Below are 21,293 nucleotides of genomic sequence, written 5' to 3'. Positions count from 1 at the left end.
ACATTTTTTATGTTTAAAATAACTACTTAAATTTTCTTATAAACACGTTCTTACTATATCTCTCTTAAAGGATGGTTTGAGGCTAAGGTTTTGGCCACTCTTCTAGGATGACTATGATGAGTCGTCTATTTTCGCCTTACTTAAATTTTTGCCTCCACAAGTTTACCAAACTTTAAACTTCCTTAATAATTCCACTCAACATTTTATGCCCTGGTTACTTTTTCATCCATCTTGTGTGATTGGCTAACTATTTTGCGCGGATTGAATTTAGAATTTTGTTTCTAACTATTTTTTTTTATTTTGATTTTAATTATAGCAAAATGAACTAAAATATATACAAATATAGCAAAATATCGTTGTCTATCAATGATAAACACGGATAGTTTTGATAGACTACCATCATCTCTATAGATTGTGATATTTTGTTTTATTTATAAATATTATTTTAACAATTTTGTCATTTGAAGCAATTACCCTTGAAATATTGTGATTTAGTTAAGTAGTCTTAACATATTTTCTTTGATATATCAATTCCCAATATTCTATTGTCAAGAAAATTCCTATCTTCTATTTATGTGAGGAAATTGACAAATGTAGTACGTTTTTTGTTTTCGTTTTCAAAAGTAATACATTTGTTTAAAACTCGTAAAACTATTTTTCTCAGTCAATCACAAGATTGACCACCGACATTTTTTTTTTTAATTTTAATATTTTCCAACTTATAGATTGTTTTGGGTTTTTCGGTGGTACACAATTAGCCGAAATTCTATCATTTTCTAAATACCTTCCCAAATCTTAAGTAATTTTTGCTAACTAATTTTGCCAATTTTTCCAACTATTTATTGTAAACTACCATTTTTTTTTTCCTTTTCCCATTCTCTCTTCTTCAACCCAAAACCAAATTGCCATTTTTCCTTTTTCCCATTCTTCTCTTCCTCAACCCAAAACTTACTAACGATTTTTTTATTTTAGTTTCTACCCAACCATGGATTGAGTTGGAGGAGATGAGATAGGACATGGAAGTTTTGCTACCATCGATTTCGCCACACTTGTTCCATCGATCGATTTCCTCCATTAATGGCTGTTAAATCATTGGAACTTGTTTGTTTTGCGTCGCTCAAGAATGAGAAGCAAGTTATGGATGTTCTTGGTTATGATTGCCCACAAATTATGCGGTATTCTGGGGAGAGTTGTAGTGTCAAGAACGGTGAGGAGCTTTACAATCTGTTTCTCGAGCATGTGCTAGTAGGAGCTGCGATAGTTGATGGTCAAAATTTGAGGTTCAACGGTACACAAGGTTTTGGGCCGAAGAAGATAAAAGAATTGGGAAAAGGAAAAAAATGGTAATTTACCAAAAAATAGTCGAAGAAATTGACAAAAGTAGCAAAAGTTAGTTAATTTTTGGTAGAAGATTTGGAAAGGTTTGAATAATAAAATTAAATAAAAGTTGGGAAGAGAGAGTTGAGAGGATTTAAAAAGGGGTAGAATCTCAAATTAATTATCTACCGTTTAATTATCTCTTATTATCTAACGTAGATGTACCAAAAAAAAAATTCAAAAAAATCGATAAGTTGGAAAATAATAAAATTTTAGGGAAATCTCGTGGTCGATCTCACCCTAAATTGACCGAGAAAAATAGTTTTACAAGCTAAAAAAATGTGTTATTTTTTAAACGAAAAGTGAAAGCATACTGCTTTTGCCAATTGCTCATTTATATGGTGACTTTGAAAGATGGCAAGAATAATATTTATCATGTTAAGAGAAACTTCTATAAGATCTACAAATGTGTGAATTATTTTATAAATATTATCAAAGTCTATATTGAGTGAGAATTTTGTTCATTGAGGATCAAGCATATACTAAAAGTAGATAGTGTGATTGGAATGCAAAACCTTCAATTTGACAAGTTTAATTTTGATTTGGTTTCTAAACCTTAAAATGTTTTTGAATATTATTTTGTATAGGTGTGTGAAAGGTGATAATGAAAATTTGTTTATCATCTGTGATTGAATCCAGTGCTACCATGTTCATAGGAATTTCCAATACAAAACAATGGGTTGATGGAAGAATCTTTTTCTTTTTTTGTACAAAGAAAAAAAGATGACAAAAAATTCAAAATATTAAAAAGAATATATATATATATATATTAAACAAAATAACAAACCAAACTTATACACGAGTGATGGCCAAATGTGAATAAGAGTTGGCTTAGCTTAGCTTAGTCATCAAGGCATCAATGAAATCCGTCAAACCTTTTGCCACTAAACTTCCATATTTCAATAATTAATAAAAACAAAAATTGAATCTGATTTTTTATAATTTTATAATTTTATAATTTTAAAAAGTAAAATAAAATATTATAACACGATGAATTGCACGTGCTTTCCCAATACTCTATTCTCCATCAAATAGGGAAGAAATTGCATGCGAAACTTCTCAATTTCCCGCCCCCTTTGAATCTTTCATTTCATTCCCCCAATTTTCTTTTCTTTTTTCTACTTTTAAGCGCCGACAAATTAAATTTTTAGTTTCGAAATGACAAAAATTATAATTAAGTTCAATTTTTTGTTAGGTTGATATTAGTGTGTTGAATATATATATATATATATATATATTTTGTTCTATTACGTAAAATTTGTATACGATATAACGAAAATATGAATTGGTTTGTGACTCATTCAAGAACAATGTCTGTAATAAAAATGAAAAAAGTTATTACAAATAATTATAATAGTAGAAGCAAAATATTCTAACACAAAGCAACTTCCATAAACTTAACAAATTCATGGAAATCAATTTTACCATCATTATTGAGATCAAATCTGGCTATCATTGTTTTGCAATCATGGATGAAAATGCCTTTATTAGATTCAAGCAGGCTCAGAACTATGAACAATTCATGTTCATCAATGAAACCATCTTTGTTTCTATCAAACACATTAAATGTTTGCTTCAATTCTTCCAAACTTGGTTCATTCTCTTCAAACATACCTCTTATAATTTCATCACTTTCCCCAATTTCTTCATCATCATCATCATCATCATCATCATCATTTTCTTCCCTCCAAAAAAGCTCTAATTTTTCCATCACAAATCTCACTTCCTCTCTGCTCATTGAGCAATTTTGCTGAGTAGTGATGATGATTTTATCATCAGATTGTGAAGAGCAATTACTTTGTGATAAAGCTTTCTCTTTGGAGTACTGTGATTGAAGAATTGACCAATAAGGTAGAGATCTAATCAGCTCATGTATTCTGCCTGCAAAGTTGAATAAAATTGGTAGATTTGATATCCAATCGACAAAAACGAGCGGTGACGGGTCGAGCTGCACGCTCTTGACAGCGTTGGTTACCTGCGTTTGCATTGTAATTAAATGGTACTCTAATCTAAAGAACATGGATATAGAATTTTGTTTGGGGACTGAGTTATGTGGTGAATTGGAGATGGGAAAGAGTTTATGTGTGTATATATATATTTATATGAAGTTGATGAGTTTGGTATTTGAAACTTACTAGCTTGTTGCTGTGAGATGTGTACAAGAAGATTTTTGTAATTTAGATAGAAAATGACGTTCAATATGTGAGATGATTTGTTAGGAAACTTCAATACATTTTTCAAGTTTTTGTAAGAGAAGAAGAAAAATAAATTAAACAAGTGGGTCCTACTTGGCCTGCTTCTTTTTCTTTTCTTTTTTTTTCTTGGTTTGTTGGGTTACTGACGAGTAGGGATTTCACATGACAAATTGATGGTGGTTTAGCTCAAATTGTTTGAAGTATATCAAAGACTAGACATTTGAGGTAAGAAGTAAGATATTTAGTCCTAGGTTGTTCCAGTTAAATTGTATTAGTTTGTGTTTAGCATGTAAATTATTTTAGTTTCAGTTATAGTAACACGTGTTTGGTCGAAAAGTTATTTTAATTTAATAAGATAAAGGTAAACAATTGTACAGTAAAAAAAATTAAAAAAAAAACGATGAATGTGAAATAGTAAAAACAATAGAAAATTAAGAGTTTTTAAAATAGTATTTACCGTAATTAATAGAAAATAGTATTTATTGAAACAAGATATGATTATTATAGTTTTAGATAGTTTTTTAACCAAACGACCCCAAGAGATTGTACAAAGACATAATATGAATGCTTTGAACATTTTTTGACAAAGAAAAAAAAGTTGGAATATCTATACTCATTTGGTCCTTGAACTTTTGGTTTTTGTTCATTTTAGTCCTCGAACTTTAAAAAAATCATTAAAGTGAAGAAAAAAAACGTCCACTTTTTTAAATTACATAAATTAAAATGAATCAAAGTTGTAAATAGACTAATCTAAAATGAAATTAGTATAAAAACAAAAAGAAAATAATTTAAAAATATAAAATCAAAACGAATCAAAATAAATAAAAAGTAGAACGATGAAGTAATATTTTTAAAAGTCATTGTTATTATTTGAACATAGAGTGAATGTGTAGTAGATGAAGATTGCACGAGTTTTGTTAGGATAACACCAATTAAGCAATTTAAATTAAGAGTTGAGGAGGAACACACGCACCCCCCTGATGATTTGCATTTAGGATAATTTAAATATATTGTTTTAACAACCACAAGTGTTTCAATATCCAAATCTGTAGTCAAAATTAAATATAAGAGCTTTCAATGAATTTTCACCATTTTTTTTAACTATTGTAGTTAGACTTGGAAACACTATGGTCATGAAGATATAAAATCATAGATAATAATTTGATTTGATTTGATTTGATTTGATTTCATTAATGAAAGACGAAGTCAATTTTGATAAAATAAAAAATGTAATAGTCAGATGATTTGATTTGTTAACCCACAAAAATTGAAAAGATATGTATGGTAACGTTTACATTAAGAGAATGATGGTAGAAATAAAATAAATGAGTAATGTGACACTTTTTGGACATATGCAACGAAACTACCAATGAAATTAAGAAGTTACTAAGAAATGAGATGATCTTTTCTTTTTCCATAGGCCCAACTGCTACATTACTTTAATTAATTCAAAAGTCTTCTTCTTCTTCTTTCACCTTTATGCATTTTCCCAAACATTCCACTCATCTAAAAGTCCTTCCATACAATAACTTCTTTTTTTAATCTCAACTTTGTTTTGGATTATGTTGGAGTTCTTTTTTTTTAAAGAAAAATATATCACTTTTATATGAGAAAACATTTTAAATAATAAAACTTTTTAAAATATTTGTTAATATATGGAACAAAATTTTTCTTTCTATATGTGAAGTTTATATTTATATGATAATTTAGTTTTTAGAGAAAAAAAAAGTTTATTTTAATACTAGAAAGAATAATGTTTATGGAACAAAAATAATATAAAATGAACTTTTTAACAGAAAACAGGAGAGTTTAGAAAAATAAGGATAGGGTTTTAGAAAGAAATCGGCATAGTGAGTGGTCTGTGGATTGTTTTGTGGATTTGTGTAATAAGTTTGTGTTCAACAAAAATTGGAACTGCAATCACATACAATGGAAAAAAAACCTTAGATTGCTTATCTATGATGTAAATCATGTAAGGAGAAATGAAATATATTGAATCTCATTATGATAATTAACATTTTAATGGTGTAGTAATTAATATTTAAAACAAATATATATATATATATATATATAATGTTTATTTACTATATGCTAAAAAAACTAATAGATTTTATTTCTTAAAAAAGAATTGAAACGACGTGATTTCACACGAATAGCACTCGGTTTTTACTAGTAATTAAAAATGAGAGAGAGAAAAAGAAGAAAAACATAAAAACTTGATCATTTCCAAAAGGGTAATTACACTGAGTTGAATTTTCAAAATTACTTTTTTTTTTTAATGAAGTTCAAATGCAATAAAATGACTCTATACCTAAGTGATACTGAATTATAATCGATAACAATTTAGAAATAATAATTAAATATATAGCAATAATTTTATTAAAAAAATTACAAATATAGCGAAGTTTACCTTGATAGACTTCAATCGGTATGGTCTATCAGTGATAGACCAATATTTGCAATATAGTCTATCGATGATAGACTTCTATCATCAATAGAGTTTGTCAAAGTTTGCTATATTTGTAATTTTTTTTAAATGTTGTTATATATGCTTCTTTTAAATGTGTTTTTTTAAAATAAAAAATAAACTATTTCTTATCTTTTCCTCACCAATCAACATCAACCATCTCTTTCCTAATTAATTGATCATATTTTCAAACAATTATAATTATATTTTATCATATAATTAAGATTTTTTATAAAAAATGATGCTATTTAAATAAATATTGTAAAAAATATGGTTGTTGTAAAACTATTGTAAAAAATAGATGGTGAAGTCGTGTGTCTGATACACGATTAAATTAAGTCGTGTACGGGATACATGACTTGACATTGAAGTCGTATATTTGGTACACAACTTCCACAACTGCAGCTTACTTACTAGTGTGACAATGGCATGTTGTCCGGCATGCATAAAGTCGTGGATTCGAAACGCATCTTCAAATTATTGCTTAGCATATATAATTTATATAATTACCATATTTACTTTCGCATTACCTAAACAATTTACCACATGTATTTATGTTTTTTTTCATAAATAATAATGTAAAAAATGGGTTTTTCCTAATTTACTCATAACAAATTATTGTTAGAAACTTTTTCTTTTGCCAAACTTAATTTTTGGGTACTAATCATGCCAAAGAAAGTCGGTGCACAACTTTCCTCCACCATATTTTTTACAATACTTTCAACTTGAACCCTTCTTTTTGTTTGTTTTTTTCATGGTTACCCCATGTTTGTCATTAGTTTGAAATAAACATTATTCTTCGAATTAGCCCTATTGTTAACTTTCTTTTTCCATATTAATCATTTTATACAAAACCAAACAATTATATCATATTCAACCAAAAATCTAAATTATTAATTATATATAAATATTCTTATATATACTTAATTAATTTCAATTCCACCGAAACCAACTTTTCCTTCCAATACCCTAAATCAACTTAAATTCTCAATTATTTTAATTAACCAAATCTTCCCCGATAAATAAATAAGTTATTTTAAATTTTGATGAATTTAAACATAAATTATCTTAATAAAATAATTCAATTTTACCTTCAATTTTGAAGATAACAACCAAATAATTTAAGAAAAAAATCCGGGTCAATTAGAAGAATAGCAATTTTAAAATTGTCATTTTGAAAAATAGCAAAATCGTTTTTTTTTTCAAAAATGGAAAAATGAAAAAAAAATACAATAAATAAGAATTTGCAAAAATCTAAAATACCCCTATACACATAGAGTGTAGGTTACTTTCTTAAGCTAAAATAAAATAAATATATGTTAATAAATATTGAAATATAATTACAGCTACATACTTGTTAGAATCCTTCATCTCCATTATCTAGACTCGTTGCAATGATCTGCATTTTTCATTTTTGTTTTTCGATTCTCCATCTTCCTTGTCTCCCATCTTCCTTGCCTCCCATTTTCTTCAAGCGAACAAACCCCAATCTCCACCCCTCCCTTTTGCAAGTTACCATTCCATTTGAAGTTTCAGGTTCATCTTCAACTTCATTGATCATACATTTTCAAGAAGAAGAATATAAACATTTGAAACACGCAAATACTATCTTTATTTTTCATCTTCCATCTTTGATTTTCAAGTCTACAACATGCAATCACGTTTGGGGTGGAAGAACAAAAACCTTCACTAGGAAGAACAAAGATACAAAAGTGGCATCTTCTTTGTCTCTTAGGAAAATTTTAGTTATTTTTCTAAAAATTATTTATATTATTTAATTAATATATTATTATTTTGTTGGAAAAAAAAATAAATTAAAATCTTAATATGAAAATTAATTTTAATTTCCAAATTAAATATTCAAATATAAAAAATAAATTAAGATCTAATAAGAAAACTAATTTTAATTTCCAAATTATCAGATGGAAAGATTTAATGTTATTTTGATATAAAAAAATGGTTGGGATTTAGCCAATAAAAAAAAATATGGTTATTTTGAAATAAAGAAAATGAATAAGGTTGTTTTAGTCTTCAACAAAATTGTTAAATCGCGAGATATTAGGAAGAAGTTATGATAGTAGTTGTATATCACCAATTAATTACACGTATTTTGGTATCGTATAAAATACTATGAAAATGTGGCACCCTGAAATCATGTTAGTTGGTATGTTATTTCTTAAATCACATGAACATCCAACTATAGACATCAAACTAATATTGATAGAAATTACAATTTAATTTAATGTTATTCAGTCAAATGAACATATTTTGGTCTATAAGTCTTTCTAAACACGATTAACGCAATGGTTTTTTGGTTTTAATCCATTTCCACCATCGTACGAATTAATGGTACTAAACTAATTATATATACACACAATGCTATATTTTCGAATAAGTTAATTTGAATTTAATAAGAAACCTTAAGAAACTAATAGGCGAATTCTCACCTAAACAAAAAAGGGCATGAAAAGAGAAAATTGATAAAAGAAATAATAATTTGTTATTTTAAAATTTGAAAATCGATAAAAGAAATAATAATTTGATTATTTTGAAATTCAAGTAAGGATATTTTGAAATAAAATCAATGCTTGAGATTCTCCCAAATTCAAAACAATAATTTTGTTATTTTGAGATTCCCAATTAATATGATTTTGGTATAAAATCTATCAAATTAAATATTCAAATTTTTTTAAAAAAATTAAAATCTAATAAGAAAACTAATTTTAATTTCCAAATTATTAAGGATCCTAAAGATTTAAGGTTATTTTGAAATAAAAAATGGTTGAGATTTAACCAATACAAAAAATATACGGTTATTTTGAAATAAAAAAAAGGAAAAAAGTTGTTTTAATCTCCAACAAAATTGTTAAATCTCGAGATATTAGAAAGAGGTTATGATAGTGGTTGTATAACTTATTAACACATCGAAATTAATTACAAACTCATAAATGTGTATCACCAATTAATTACACTTGAGAGACTTCCGATAAGAATTCATAAATGTATATTACCAATTAATTAAACTAATAATTTGGTTATTTTAAAATTAGTAAGATTGAATAAAGTTGTTAAAATGTTGAATCAATTAGTTGGAGTCCTAAGATATTAGAAAGAAGTTATGATATGAGTTGCTATATCTTTACCACGTCGAAAAATAATTAAAGGTTCATAAATGCAAACTACACGGTAGAAATAAAATAATTACGGTTAAAAAATGGGGTATTTTGGCATTTTACAAAATACCATGCACGTGCAAAAAATGTCATTTGCTAAAACTCAAAAGAAAAAGTGGTTTTACCATTTTCCAAAATGACCCCTCAAAAGCATGCTATATCCCTTATTATTCCTAAAAATTCCCAAATTCAGATGATAGAAAAGTGATCAGTTGGTTTAGAGTCCAATTTAGGCCAATTCTATTAAGGGTGACAAGAAGGATAGTAAAATAAAAGGTTTACTTTGTATAAATGACAAATTTTAATTTAAATTCATAAAATAGCAAAATCAGAAAATATGGAAAAGTAGTTCGAATAATGTCTTAAATGCCCCTAGCTAATGAAAAATTGAATCCTAAATACAATTATTCAAGAAACTACAAATACCCTATAATTAAAATCAAACTCTCAACACATGATCATCACATCAAAATCAAACTTCCATCGGTTGCAGAAACTATTGGAGCTTCCAACTTGTCTTCTTCAAACCTTTCGAAGTCTTCATACTTGGATTTTCTTTTTGTCGACTCCTTTGACCGGAGACTTTAAGATTTTCGTCTTGCTTTCGACTAAACCCGTGAAAGTCGACTAACCCCGACTCCAATAGACGTTGAAACATTAGAACCTGCCACAAACCCACGACCAACGTCAGACGCCATCAAATGCTACTAAAAACACCCACGACTAAACCTCTAACATATTCCTCCATTGACCAACGTCTCTCTTCCTGTTGGAACTCCGAAAACCGTCACACCACACTCTTCTCTATCGATCTTTTTTGTAGAAAAAACTTTCTACTATGTTTTTTCAACTTGCGGTTGCCCCTCTTCCTATTTTTTATGTTTCTTTTCTTTTCTCTAATTTAATTTAAAAGACATAAGGAAGAAGATTCAATTAATTGCAAAAACTTCATTGAGGTATATTTAAGGTCATTTAAGAATTTGTAATAATTACCAACATTATTAATAAATTGTTTAAAATATAACAAACCCATAATCTATATTTGCATCATTATAATGTACAAAATTTGAATTCAAAATAACAATCGCGTATTATGTATTATTTATGAAATTATGGTTAAATCAGTAAAATTTGGATATGAAAATGTTGTAAATGAAATTTGTTATTTTAGCACTATTTTAGGGATGATAATCTACCTCAAATTTAAGTTTAGTTTCTTTAGCATAATTTTAGGGATTCAAACTAACTATTTAAAATTAAGGTGTAAAAATTGGATTTAAAAATAAGGTTAAAAATTGAGATAAATATATATTTCTAAACTCAAAAAGTTAATGATTATCAAATATGTATTAGTATTTTTTATGTCTATTTTTTATAAATAGTTTGAAGAATAAAAAAATGCGAAATATGTGAATTTATCTTTGTGTTGTTATAGGGATACGAGGTAAAATTTGAATTCAAATTGACGATTTTAGGAGATGATATAAATTGTAGATTCAAATTGTTATTAAAATTTTGTAATATGTATTATTTAATAAATTTTAGATGAATAATATGAAATATAAAAAATTGTGAACTAATTGATTTAAATCTTAGTAATTAAGGAATGTTGAAACTAAAACCATATCTTTAGGGGATGTTGGTGAGATCTGAGAATATTTTTTGATTTAGTTAAGATTTAACAAAAGTGAATGTGTTTACAAATACAGTGCATTCGTATTCTGTGATATTTTGTTTGATTTTTTTACTTATACAAATACACTGAATTTGTATGCGAGGAATTGCCCTTTGTAAAAGGTATAGTCAGACAAAAGAAATTGAAAAAAAAATATTCAAAAGATGATTTTGCCATAAATTAAAATATTTTTTAGATTTGCTATTTTTCTATTTACAATCCAATATTTTTTTAATTTGACGGTTAATTTTGACGAAAATAGTAAATTGAAACTAATCGCATATTTTTAGAGATTGTTGGAACAATATAATATTTTTTTGATTTAGTTAAACATTATCATAAGTGAATGTGTTTACAAATACACTGTATTCGTGATATGTGATATTTTGTTTGATTTTTTTTTTTTATCTCAATAAATACGATGTATTTGTATATGGACAATTATCATCCGTAGATGACTAAATTCGAGCCAAAAAATGAAAAAAAAAATCATGACAGTTAGTTTTATCATAAATCAAAATAATTTAATAATTTAATAATTTCTTTTTTCTATCCATAAATTTGCTATTTTGCACGATAAATTTGCTATTTTGCACGATTTTCCCTTCTATTAAAATAGAGTTGAGGGCAGGCTAATTTAAGTTTAAGCCCATGAAGAGAAAGTTGGGTGGGCTGAATATGAAATAGGCCTAGGCCATGTAAAAGTGTGGGGAAATCAAAGTGACTATATAGCAAGGTTTAAGGATAGAGATAAGACAAAATTTCCCAACATAGTTTGATTCACTATATTCTTTTGTATAACCTTAAAATTCAGAATTATAAATGGAAAATATTTTCGTTTCTTAATAATAATAATAATAATAATAATAATAATAATAATAATAATAATAATAATAATAATAATAATAATAATAATAATAATAATAATAATAATAATAATAATAATAATAATAATAATAATAATAATAATAATAATAATAATAATAATAATAATAATAATAATAATAATAATAATAATAATAATAATAATAATAATAATAATAATAATAATAATAATAATAATAATAATAATAATAATAATAATAATAATAATAATAATAATAATAATAATAATAATAATAATAATAATAATAATAATAATAATAATAATAATAATAATAATAATAATAATAATAATAATAATAATAATAATAATAATAATAATAATAATAATAATAATAATAATAATAATAATAATAATAATAATAATAATAATAATAATAATAATAATAATAATAATAATAATAATAATAATAATAATAATAATAATAATAATAATAATAATAATAATAATAATAATAATAATAATAATAATAATAATAATAATAATAATAATAATAATAATAATAATAATAATAATAATAATAATAATAATAATAATAAGATAATTGGGTGTGGTTGATGGATAAGGAAAGGAACAAAACGAAAAAGAAAAAGGTAATCCATTAGAATTGGATCCCAAGGCAAATGAACCCCACGTGTGGTACTTTCAAACACGTGGTATCAGATAATAGGGTCCAACTCAAACTTATTATTATTATTATTATTATTATTAGGTTGTGTATTATTATTATTATTATTATTATTATTATTATTATTATAAAAAAGAAAGCTGAAATAGATACAATGGGCTCTTTCGTCTTTCCACATTTTCATATCCTTCACCCACAGCTTTCCTATCACTATTCCTTCTTTTTATATTTCCAACTTCCCATCCCTTTACCATTTTTCATATTTTGCAATTTGCTTCGCATCTCCCAATATAACACTCCCCAAAACCTCGGAGACTATTTCATTTTCAACCTTTCTTTTTTACTTTTATGGTAACTTGTTCAACATTTACCATTCTATTTACTTCACCTCTAGAAATCATTTTTTACGATTTATGCTTTTAAATTTACTACACAACACTCTCTTACCATCTTCAAATTATATTCTTACTTACTTCATTTTCAAATTTATGTTAATATTAGATGGAATTAGAGTATTTTTTTCTTGATCCTCTTCCACTGTCGTGTTTGTTTATCCATAATGCATAAAACTGACTTTCTAAATTTTATTTATAAAAACATAATTTTTAAGAATTTAATTTTGTTTGTTTTGTCATCCAACAGCATCTTTATTAGTTTATTATATACATTAATTCTGGAAAGCATAGCAGAGATTCTAGCGTTTTGAACATGTATAATAATTTTATATTTTAAGATACCTATGTATGTGTTAATCAAAACATTTTTTTTATTACCTAAAAGAAAAATCAGAAGATTTTTTTTTTATGTTTTAAGATTCTCATCACGTTTTTCCTTCTTTATTTTTTTTTTTAACTGGAATACATACATACATACATATATAGTTTAATATATATTTATGAATGGCTTTGGTAAATATACAAAATGGTCTTAAAATTTTTAGGTACATCTTAATTTTTTACAATTTAATATATCAATCAATTATTATACATGCTTAACAAGCTTTACCTTTAAATATTTTTGTTGATTTCTTAAAAAACAATTTCATTAACATACGTGTCTAGATGAAGAATTAGAATTTTTAATTTTGGGATCTATTAGTATAAACTTTATGTCATTTGAACCATACACAATTTTTTTACATAGGAATTAATATTAGAATCTTAAACTACTTCCATGTTGTGGAAATTTTTAACTATTCATCCTTTAATCAAATCAACTGAACTTATCACATTTTCTACTGGAGATTGATTATATTTACCAACTAAAACAACCTCACGGAAAACAATTACTAAAATTGAAATGTTTCTTGAAATATATTTTTTTGAAAAGTATAAAGATTAACCTTATTACAATGTAGTATGATGGATTAAAAAAAAAATAATAATAAATTGAGGGGAAAAGAGAAGAGTAAAAGTGGAAACAAAAGAAAAAGACAAAAAACTTTTGGATCGGCGATTCGTTGATTGGTACCCGAGGAAACGGAGATATTAGGTAGAATTTATATAAAGCGAATAAATGCTGACTAGGATTGAAACACGACGTCAATGACTCGATATATATATATATATATATATATATATATATATATATATATATATAATATATATATATATATATATTTTACAAAACCAAAAGGAAAAGAAAAAAGAAAAAGAATAAAATCAAAAAGAGAGAAAAGAAAGAAGATCTTTTCAAGGCCACAAACAAACTTGTGGCTGAGAATCATCCACTACTGCTTACGTGTCATTTCACCCCATCCAAACCATTTTCCTTTTTTTTTTTTTTCTTTTTTAAAAAACGAACCCAATACCATCATCGATTACGTCGTCGTTTTGATTTCTATATTCATTTTCCATTTGTATAAATAGTTTTAGATTTAATATAAATCTGGTTATTCAAAAAGGAAAAAAAGGAACGCCAATTTAATTTTTCCAAGAAATTAACATCGTAGTTAGAATGAGTAGATTTGGTATTGAAGTTAGAAATAATGTAAAAGTAATTTAAGAGTAGGATATTTATATTTAATATATAATAATAATAGGAAGAAATAAAAATAGGAAAAAAGGGAAAAAGCGGAGTTTCTCATAGTCGGATGTAAAATTTCTCCACGCTGACACTTCACTCGTGTCAGATCTCTCTCTCTCTCTCTCTCTCTCTCTCTTTTGGATTTGGTTTCCAAATGAAAAATTAAAATAGCAAAATATTGAGAAAAAAAATTAAAAAGAAAACAGAAAAAACAGGGCAGAAATGTCGGAGCCAAAAGATCCGGCGATCAAGCTCTTTGGGAAGACGATTCCTCTACCGGAGCCTTCTCCGGCCACTCCTCACCTTCCCACTTCTTCTTTACATATTCCCACACCCGCTGACCATACCACTGCCGTTGCTAATCATGACCACGATTCTTCTTCTTCAACCTTGTCTCCGGAAGCTAATATCGATGTCGATGGTGAAGATCTGGAAGTCGATAAGGTATTCAGTTTTCTTTAATCGGTTCTTCTTTTTTTCAGGTACTCATTTGCTTTATTGGCAATAACTTTGTTGGGTTTTTATTGGTTCTATTCATTTTGTTGACTTGATAGATGTTCATCTGTTCGTTCTCGGAAATTAGGTTTCTTCTTTGATTGTCTTGATTTCTGTTGATTGGTGGGTTTTGTGAGATATTTTTCTGATTCTGTTTATGAATATTTTGGATTTTGATTTTTGTACTCAGATTTACCAATTTGGAAAGCTTGTTATGTTTACTTAATTTAGTGATGCTGGTACTTTTTTGCTGTAATTTCCATAATTGAGTATGAAGGTTTTTTAGAAATGTTGTTTTGATTCTTTCAGAATTTGGGTTTAGGTTATTGAGTTTGTCAGGAGTTTCTAGAGACGTCTTTTGGAGGTTTAGGTTTGTTGCTTAAATTCAGTAATGTTGTTTTCATGTGTTCATAAAGAATTTCGTTTGGTATTTGTGTTTTGGTGTGTATTAGGATGCTATAAGCGAGAAATCAGGTGGAACTAAGCTGGAAGATAGAGATGGAGATGGAGATGGAGATGGAGGGTTGTCTGTTTCGACTGAAGAGTTCACGAATTCAGATACTTCTGTAGTGAAAACAGAGAATTCTAAAGTACTTTCTGGCGAGGAAAGTAATCCATCCAGTACTACAAAGACTGATGAACAGAACGAAACAAGTAATTCGCAAGAGAAGACTCTCAAGAAACCCGACAAGATACTTCCATGCCCTCGCTGTAATAGTATGGATACCAAGTTCTGCTACTATAATAATTACAATGTTAATCAACCACGCCACTTTTGTAAGAACTGTCAAAGGTATTGGACTGCTGGGGGGACAATGAGGAACGTTCCTGTGGGTGCAGGACGTCGTAAGAACAAAAGCTCCGCTTCTCACCATCGTCAGATTATTGTTTCGGAAGCGCTTCAGCATGCTCGAACTGATGTTCCTAATGGTATTCATCATTCTACCCTCAAACCTAATGGAAATGTATTGGCATTTGGTTCAGATGCCCCTCTTTGTGAATCAATGGCTTCCATTTTAAACATTGCTGATAAAACAAGGCAGAATAGTACTAGAAATGGCTTTCAAAAACCTGAAGCTCTGAAAATTCCTGTGGCTTATGAGAATGGTGAAAATGATGATCAATCTCAGGAATCTGCTCCAACTCCATTTATAAATAATGAAGAAGGCAAAACTGGGCCACAAGATCAAGTTATTCATAATTGTCAAGGCTTTTTACCTTCTCACGTTCCATTCTTTCCTGGGACTCCTTGGCCTTACCCTTGGAATTCACCACAATGGAGCTCTCCTGTTCCGCCTCCTACTTTCTATCCACCTGGCATTCCTATGCCGTTCTATCCGACCGCCCCATTTTGGGGTTGTACGGTTCCTGGCGCCTGGCCCATTCCATGGGTTTCCCAGCCGCCACCTCTAAGCCCTGTTGCCCAAAATCACGCTCCCAACTCTCCAACGTTGGGGAAACATTCAAGAGATGAGAATGTGACCAAGCAAAGTGATTTTGGGGAACACGAGCAGCAGAAAGATAACAAAACTGAGAAATGTCTTTGGATACCGAAAACATTGAGGATAGATGACCCTGGCGAAGCAGCTAAAAGCTCCATATGGGCAACTCTAGGAATCAAGAATGACAAGACTGATTCAGTTAGTGAAGGGCTCTTCAAGGCTTTTCAATCAAAAAAGATTGACGAAAAGAATCACAAAACCGAAGCCTCTCCAGTCTTGCAAGTCAATCCAGCTGCATTGTCCAGATCAATCAAATTTCACGAAAGCTCGTGAAAGGATACAACAATGCTTTTCCCCAAATGTGCCATCAAAGCTTTTCACTGCACCCCATCTGGATAGTAAAAGCTTTAAACCAACTTACAACTGCTACAAGTTGATCCTTCTGTTTTAAATCTGTATAAACCATCAGATCCATCCAAGGAAAAGAACGGTAGATCACACAGCAGTTACCTTCTAGAAGAAAAGCCCTCGAGTTTCGGTAGCGGGAAGACGAAAATGACTTTGATTTTTATTGTGTACTTGTAGTGTTGAAGAAGTAGATGGCATTTTGTTTGTAGTTTGAAGTTTTGTTTTTCTTCTGAATCATGATGTACATATACATATATATATATAAATGTATGGGATCCAGGAAGAGAGAGTTAGTACAGGAATGAGTGAGGTGAAGTAGCAGTACCAATAATAACTAAAATGTGTACTTAAATAAACTTTCAGAAATAAAAAAGAAAAATTGATTTTACATTGTTTTCACAGACTATTTTCCATTTATGCATATCGTTGACGGTAGTGATTGTTATGCTAAGCAGGTCAGATGAATAGGGATGGGGATGATTGAAGAACAGTTTTTGGGGAAATTGGATTGTTATTTTTGTTTGTCATTTAGTTGGAAAAAAAACATACAACAATAATCCAAGAGTTGAAAACCAATGAGGCAACAGACAGCCATTTTTGGAAGCTATTGGAAAAACAAAAGCCATCTTCTCTTCAGCAGATAAGTGTTGACTGTCATCACAAAAAAGCCAACCTGCTTTTTTTTTGACTCCACTTCTAAAAGTATTTAAGAATCTTAACAAGTGGCAGGCACAAAAGGTTATAAAAATAAAATAAAAATTACATAATCAGTCTAATCAATCTTAAATTTCATTAAATCCTAATAGCAACTATCACACCATAAGAACTAAATTAACTTTCAATGACTAAATTATAAATTTCACTTGGAATTTTTGGTTTACAAATGTAGTGTGAACTTTGTTTTAATTTGATCGTCTAATTAGTATAATCATACTTGAAAAAGTATAATAATGCTTTCTCTTTGACTAATCCTATGAATCTAATTGTAGTATTGAGATCTAAAGTCTTCTTTTTTAAATAGTTAAAAAAAAAAAAGATGGGATGGAAATGAATTTCAAATAATTAAAAATAATATAAATATTAAGTTGAAATTTTCCATAAAAATTATAATATAAACATAAAATTGAAATTATCCAAAAATGATAATAATAAAAAGAAAACATATAGATTAAATTTGAAATTATTATTTGAAGAAATGGTCACTTTCGCTCTCTCTCTCTCTCTCTCTCTCTCTCTATATATATATATATATATATATATATATATATATATGATATATATATGATATATATGAATGATATGTAGTTTTATATTTATGTATGAGGAGAGAAAAAAGAGATAATAAAATGACAAAAAATTCACGTGAGAAAAAGAGGAACACAAAAAAGATATTTAGAATTATTGGATGACATTGGCTGGCTGTGTTGGTGGGGCCCGAATCACGTGGTGACATTTAATCACAAATTGCTTTTTCTATTTCTTTTTCTTTTTCTTTTGAGGCATTTTCAATTTCAAAATAAATAAATAAATAAATAAATAAATAAGGGTAGAAATGAAAATAGCTAGGACCATGGAATGTCTATGTTTTCTCTCATCATTTAAACTCAGATATTCATTACATTATTTGTATAATAGCTATAGGTTGTTCCATTTCAGCCTCTCATGTTTCCATCATCATTCATTACTAACTCCCCCTCAAAAAATGGAATTTAATTTTCTTTCTTTAAAATGTAAATCGTTAGTAAATAAAAAAAAATACTGAAAATATTTATAAAATATAATAATAATATATCATTTATCTCCGACTTCTATTAATTAATATAGAAATTTTTAATGGATTCTACACTTATTTAATTTTAAATGTTTAAAGGTATAATTGCAACTACCATCCTACTTTAGGATTGAGTTTTGCAATTTGTCCTATAAATTATATTTGAATATAAGGTCAAGTTTTAATATAAACTTTAAAAGTAATCTTTAGTTGTGTAAAAGCTAATACAACAAAAATGTATGATATAAATACATACATATATATATATATATATATATTCCTTTATAAAAGTACAATGTAATCTACAATTCTAATTATAATATATTCAAATTTATTAATAGCACTATAATTACAAATAAATAATATTTGCTTGGAATAACTAGATTTAATTTAATTGTATACAAATTTAAAATATAGGGATACAATACAACCCTTAAAAAAGTTAATGTGAAATGCTTAGAATAATTGATATGATAAGAAAAATAAAGTAAATATAAAAATAATTGATTTCTATATGTCTCTGTCCTTTGCTAACTATTTTTTTTCTCACTAAAATTTATTTACTTGTTTTCCTCCTTTTTTAACTCTTTTCTAATTTTTTCCTATTATGATAATAACAAAAACTAATGAAAATATCTTATTTGAAGAAAAAGACAAATTAAAATTTTTTATAAAATTTTGAAGGTTGGAAAAACGAGGTGATTGTTCATTCAAATATATATATATATATATATATATATATATATATATATATATATATATATATATATATATATATATATATATATATATATATATATATATATATATTACAATATCTTTTAAATCTATGATCTAGATCACATTCATACACTAAAAGATTTCACTTTTATCGTCATTTCAATTTTCAAATAGTTGTGATTAATGGGATTTGACCATTCGTTCAAACATATTAATTGTTGAATTAATGATATTATATATATATAGTGTAGATCAAACCTACATAAATATGAAATGATATATAATTTCATTGAGTAACCACCTCAACTCATTGCAATGGAGCAAAAGATGTATCTTCTTCCATATTCAAACAAAATCTCCATCGTTAGATCATGATATTTCATATTTAGGATAAATATATATTACATCCATATTATAAACATTTTGATCTTTAGAATAGTTGTAACGTAAATATCAAATTAAACATTTGTATCAATTACAAGGGTGAAATAAAAATGTAAAAAATTCTTTATCTTAAAGCTCTTTTTTCGTCTTTTATATAAAGGTAACTAATAATAATTTCTTAAATTTAAAGAGTGGCAATTGAAAGTTCAAATATATAGTTATAATATTTATAAAAAAAACACAATATGGATATAATATTTGGAAGTAAGTAAACATAATAAATGCCCTAATGACCAACTCTTATTGCACTTAAAAAATAAGTTATATATAATAATGTCTATACCATTTTTGTTCAACAAAAATTACTCAAAGCTAATTTGGTTGTTCTTTTTATTACTAGTTTATAAATATCAAAATTAATTATTAAAGATCGAAATGACTTTAATTATCTTCTTTTTTTCTTTAAATACTTAAAAGGAGTTTTGACTTATATAAAAAAGTTAACTTCATATAAGTTTAAAATATTATCAATTAAAGTTTTTACACTGTAATTTAATTTGAATAAGAAAATAACATAATATTCTTTTACGAATAACTAGCAAAAACAAAAATATGCTATTTGACTATTCTTTTATCCTTAATTTTCAATATAAATTAATTAGTTAATTAATTTTTAATAGAAGTTTTATGGTATAAATAATATTTAGAAATTAACTCTAAAACAACACCTTCAATAAGAAAATGGCTCAATCTTCTTTTACCAACAAACACAATTTTACACCTTAAACATTATTCTAAAAATTTTCTTAAAAAAATCAATAAACAAAAGAACTCGACTATATGTTCATCTCACATTTTATATATATATAATGGAGAGAGAGAGAGAGTTTTTGAAGAAAAAAAATTGAAATTTGAGTGATTTTATAAGTTTAAATAGAACAAATAGAATCAAAACTTGGTTGGTAATTATTTTAATCAGTTAGGGGAGAAGATATAAAATATAATAGTGGGGAAAATAATAAGAGATGATTAATTATAATATAAAGCTAAAGTTAATCCCAATATAAGGATTAAAATAAAAATAAAAAAAAAAAAGAAAAAGAAGGTTAATCCCAATGGGGGAATTAGTGGTTTGATGACACTATAATCAATTATATATGTGTGCAAAAGTAAAAGTATGTATCCAAGTTGTTCATTTTGGGTTAGAGTTGTACTTTAAGTGTGAAAAAAGCCTAACTTTTTGGCTACATCCATGAGGTGCCCACTTTACCATATTCAATTATTCTTTTCATTTTAAGGAAAAAAAAACACCCTTTTCAAAAATTATGCTTGAACGGGAGAAATTATTTTAAATAATAAAACTGCTAAAAGTATTTGTAATAGACAATAATATTTATTACTATCTACCAACATCTATCAATGATAACTTGTAATAGTCTATAATCTATCAATATATATCAATATCTATTAATGAAATTTTGCTATATTTGTACTTTTGTTATATTTGAAAAACATCTAGTTAATGAATTATTTCTTAATTTCACGCTTTTATACATGATATATTTAAAATTTCAAACTAATCAGTAGTCTAAAATTTAAGTAAACTTAATAAATATGTAAATTAAAAAAAAAAAAAAAGGACATCAATTA

The 21,293-nt window shown here is 26.8% G+C and overlaps 2 protein-coding genes across 2 annotated transcripts; one reads left to right on the top strand and one right to left on the bottom strand.

Moving 5' to 3' along the window:
• Positions 1–2,749: 2,749 nt before the first annotated feature.
• On the bottom strand, positions 2,750–3,364 carry LOC103487172 (probable calcium-binding protein CML45). The gene has a single exon (XM_008445394.2). It carries the CDS (start codon positions 3,362–3,364, stop codon positions 2,750–2,752), a length of 615 nt encoding a protein of 204 aa, XP_008443616.2.
• A 10,944-nt stretch (positions 3,365–14,308) lies between these two features.
• On the top strand, positions 14,309–17,156 carry LOC103486992 (cyclic dof factor 2). The gene is made up of 2 exons (XM_008445176.3): positions 14,309–14,867; positions 15,371–17,156. Exons 1-2 carry the CDS (start codon positions 14,646–14,648, stop codon positions 16,691–16,693), a joined length of 1,545 nt encoding a protein of 514 aa, XP_008443398.2. The 5' UTR covers positions 14,309–14,645; the 3' UTR covers positions 16,694–17,156.
• The last annotated feature ends 4,137 nt before the right edge of the window (positions 17,157–21,293 follow it).

The sequence above is a fragment of the Cucumis melo genome, chromosome 4 (genome assembly GCF_025177605.1).
Source record: "Cucumis melo cultivar AY chromosome 4, USDA_Cmelo_AY_1.0, whole genome shotgun sequence".
Lineage (NCBI taxonomy): Eukaryota > Viridiplantae > Streptophyta > Magnoliopsida > Cucurbitales > Cucurbitaceae > Cucumis > Cucumis melo.
This window is presented reverse-complemented; position numbering and strand designations above follow the sequence as displayed.

Bases quoted from the DNA above. Each gene is read 5' to 3' on its own strand.
- LOC103486992 (XM_008445176.3), top strand. From the start codon at position 14,646: ATGTCGGAGCCAAAAGATCCGGCGATCAAGCTCTTTGGGAAGACGATT. The intron at 14,868-15,370 runs GTATTCAGTTTT...GGTGTGTATTAG, and splicing joins AAGATCTGGAAGTCGATAAG to GATGCTATAAGCGAGAAATC.
- LOC103487172 (XM_008445394.2), bottom strand. From the start codon at position 3,364: ATGCAAACGCAGGTAACCAACGCTGTCAAGAGCGTGCAGCTCGACCCG.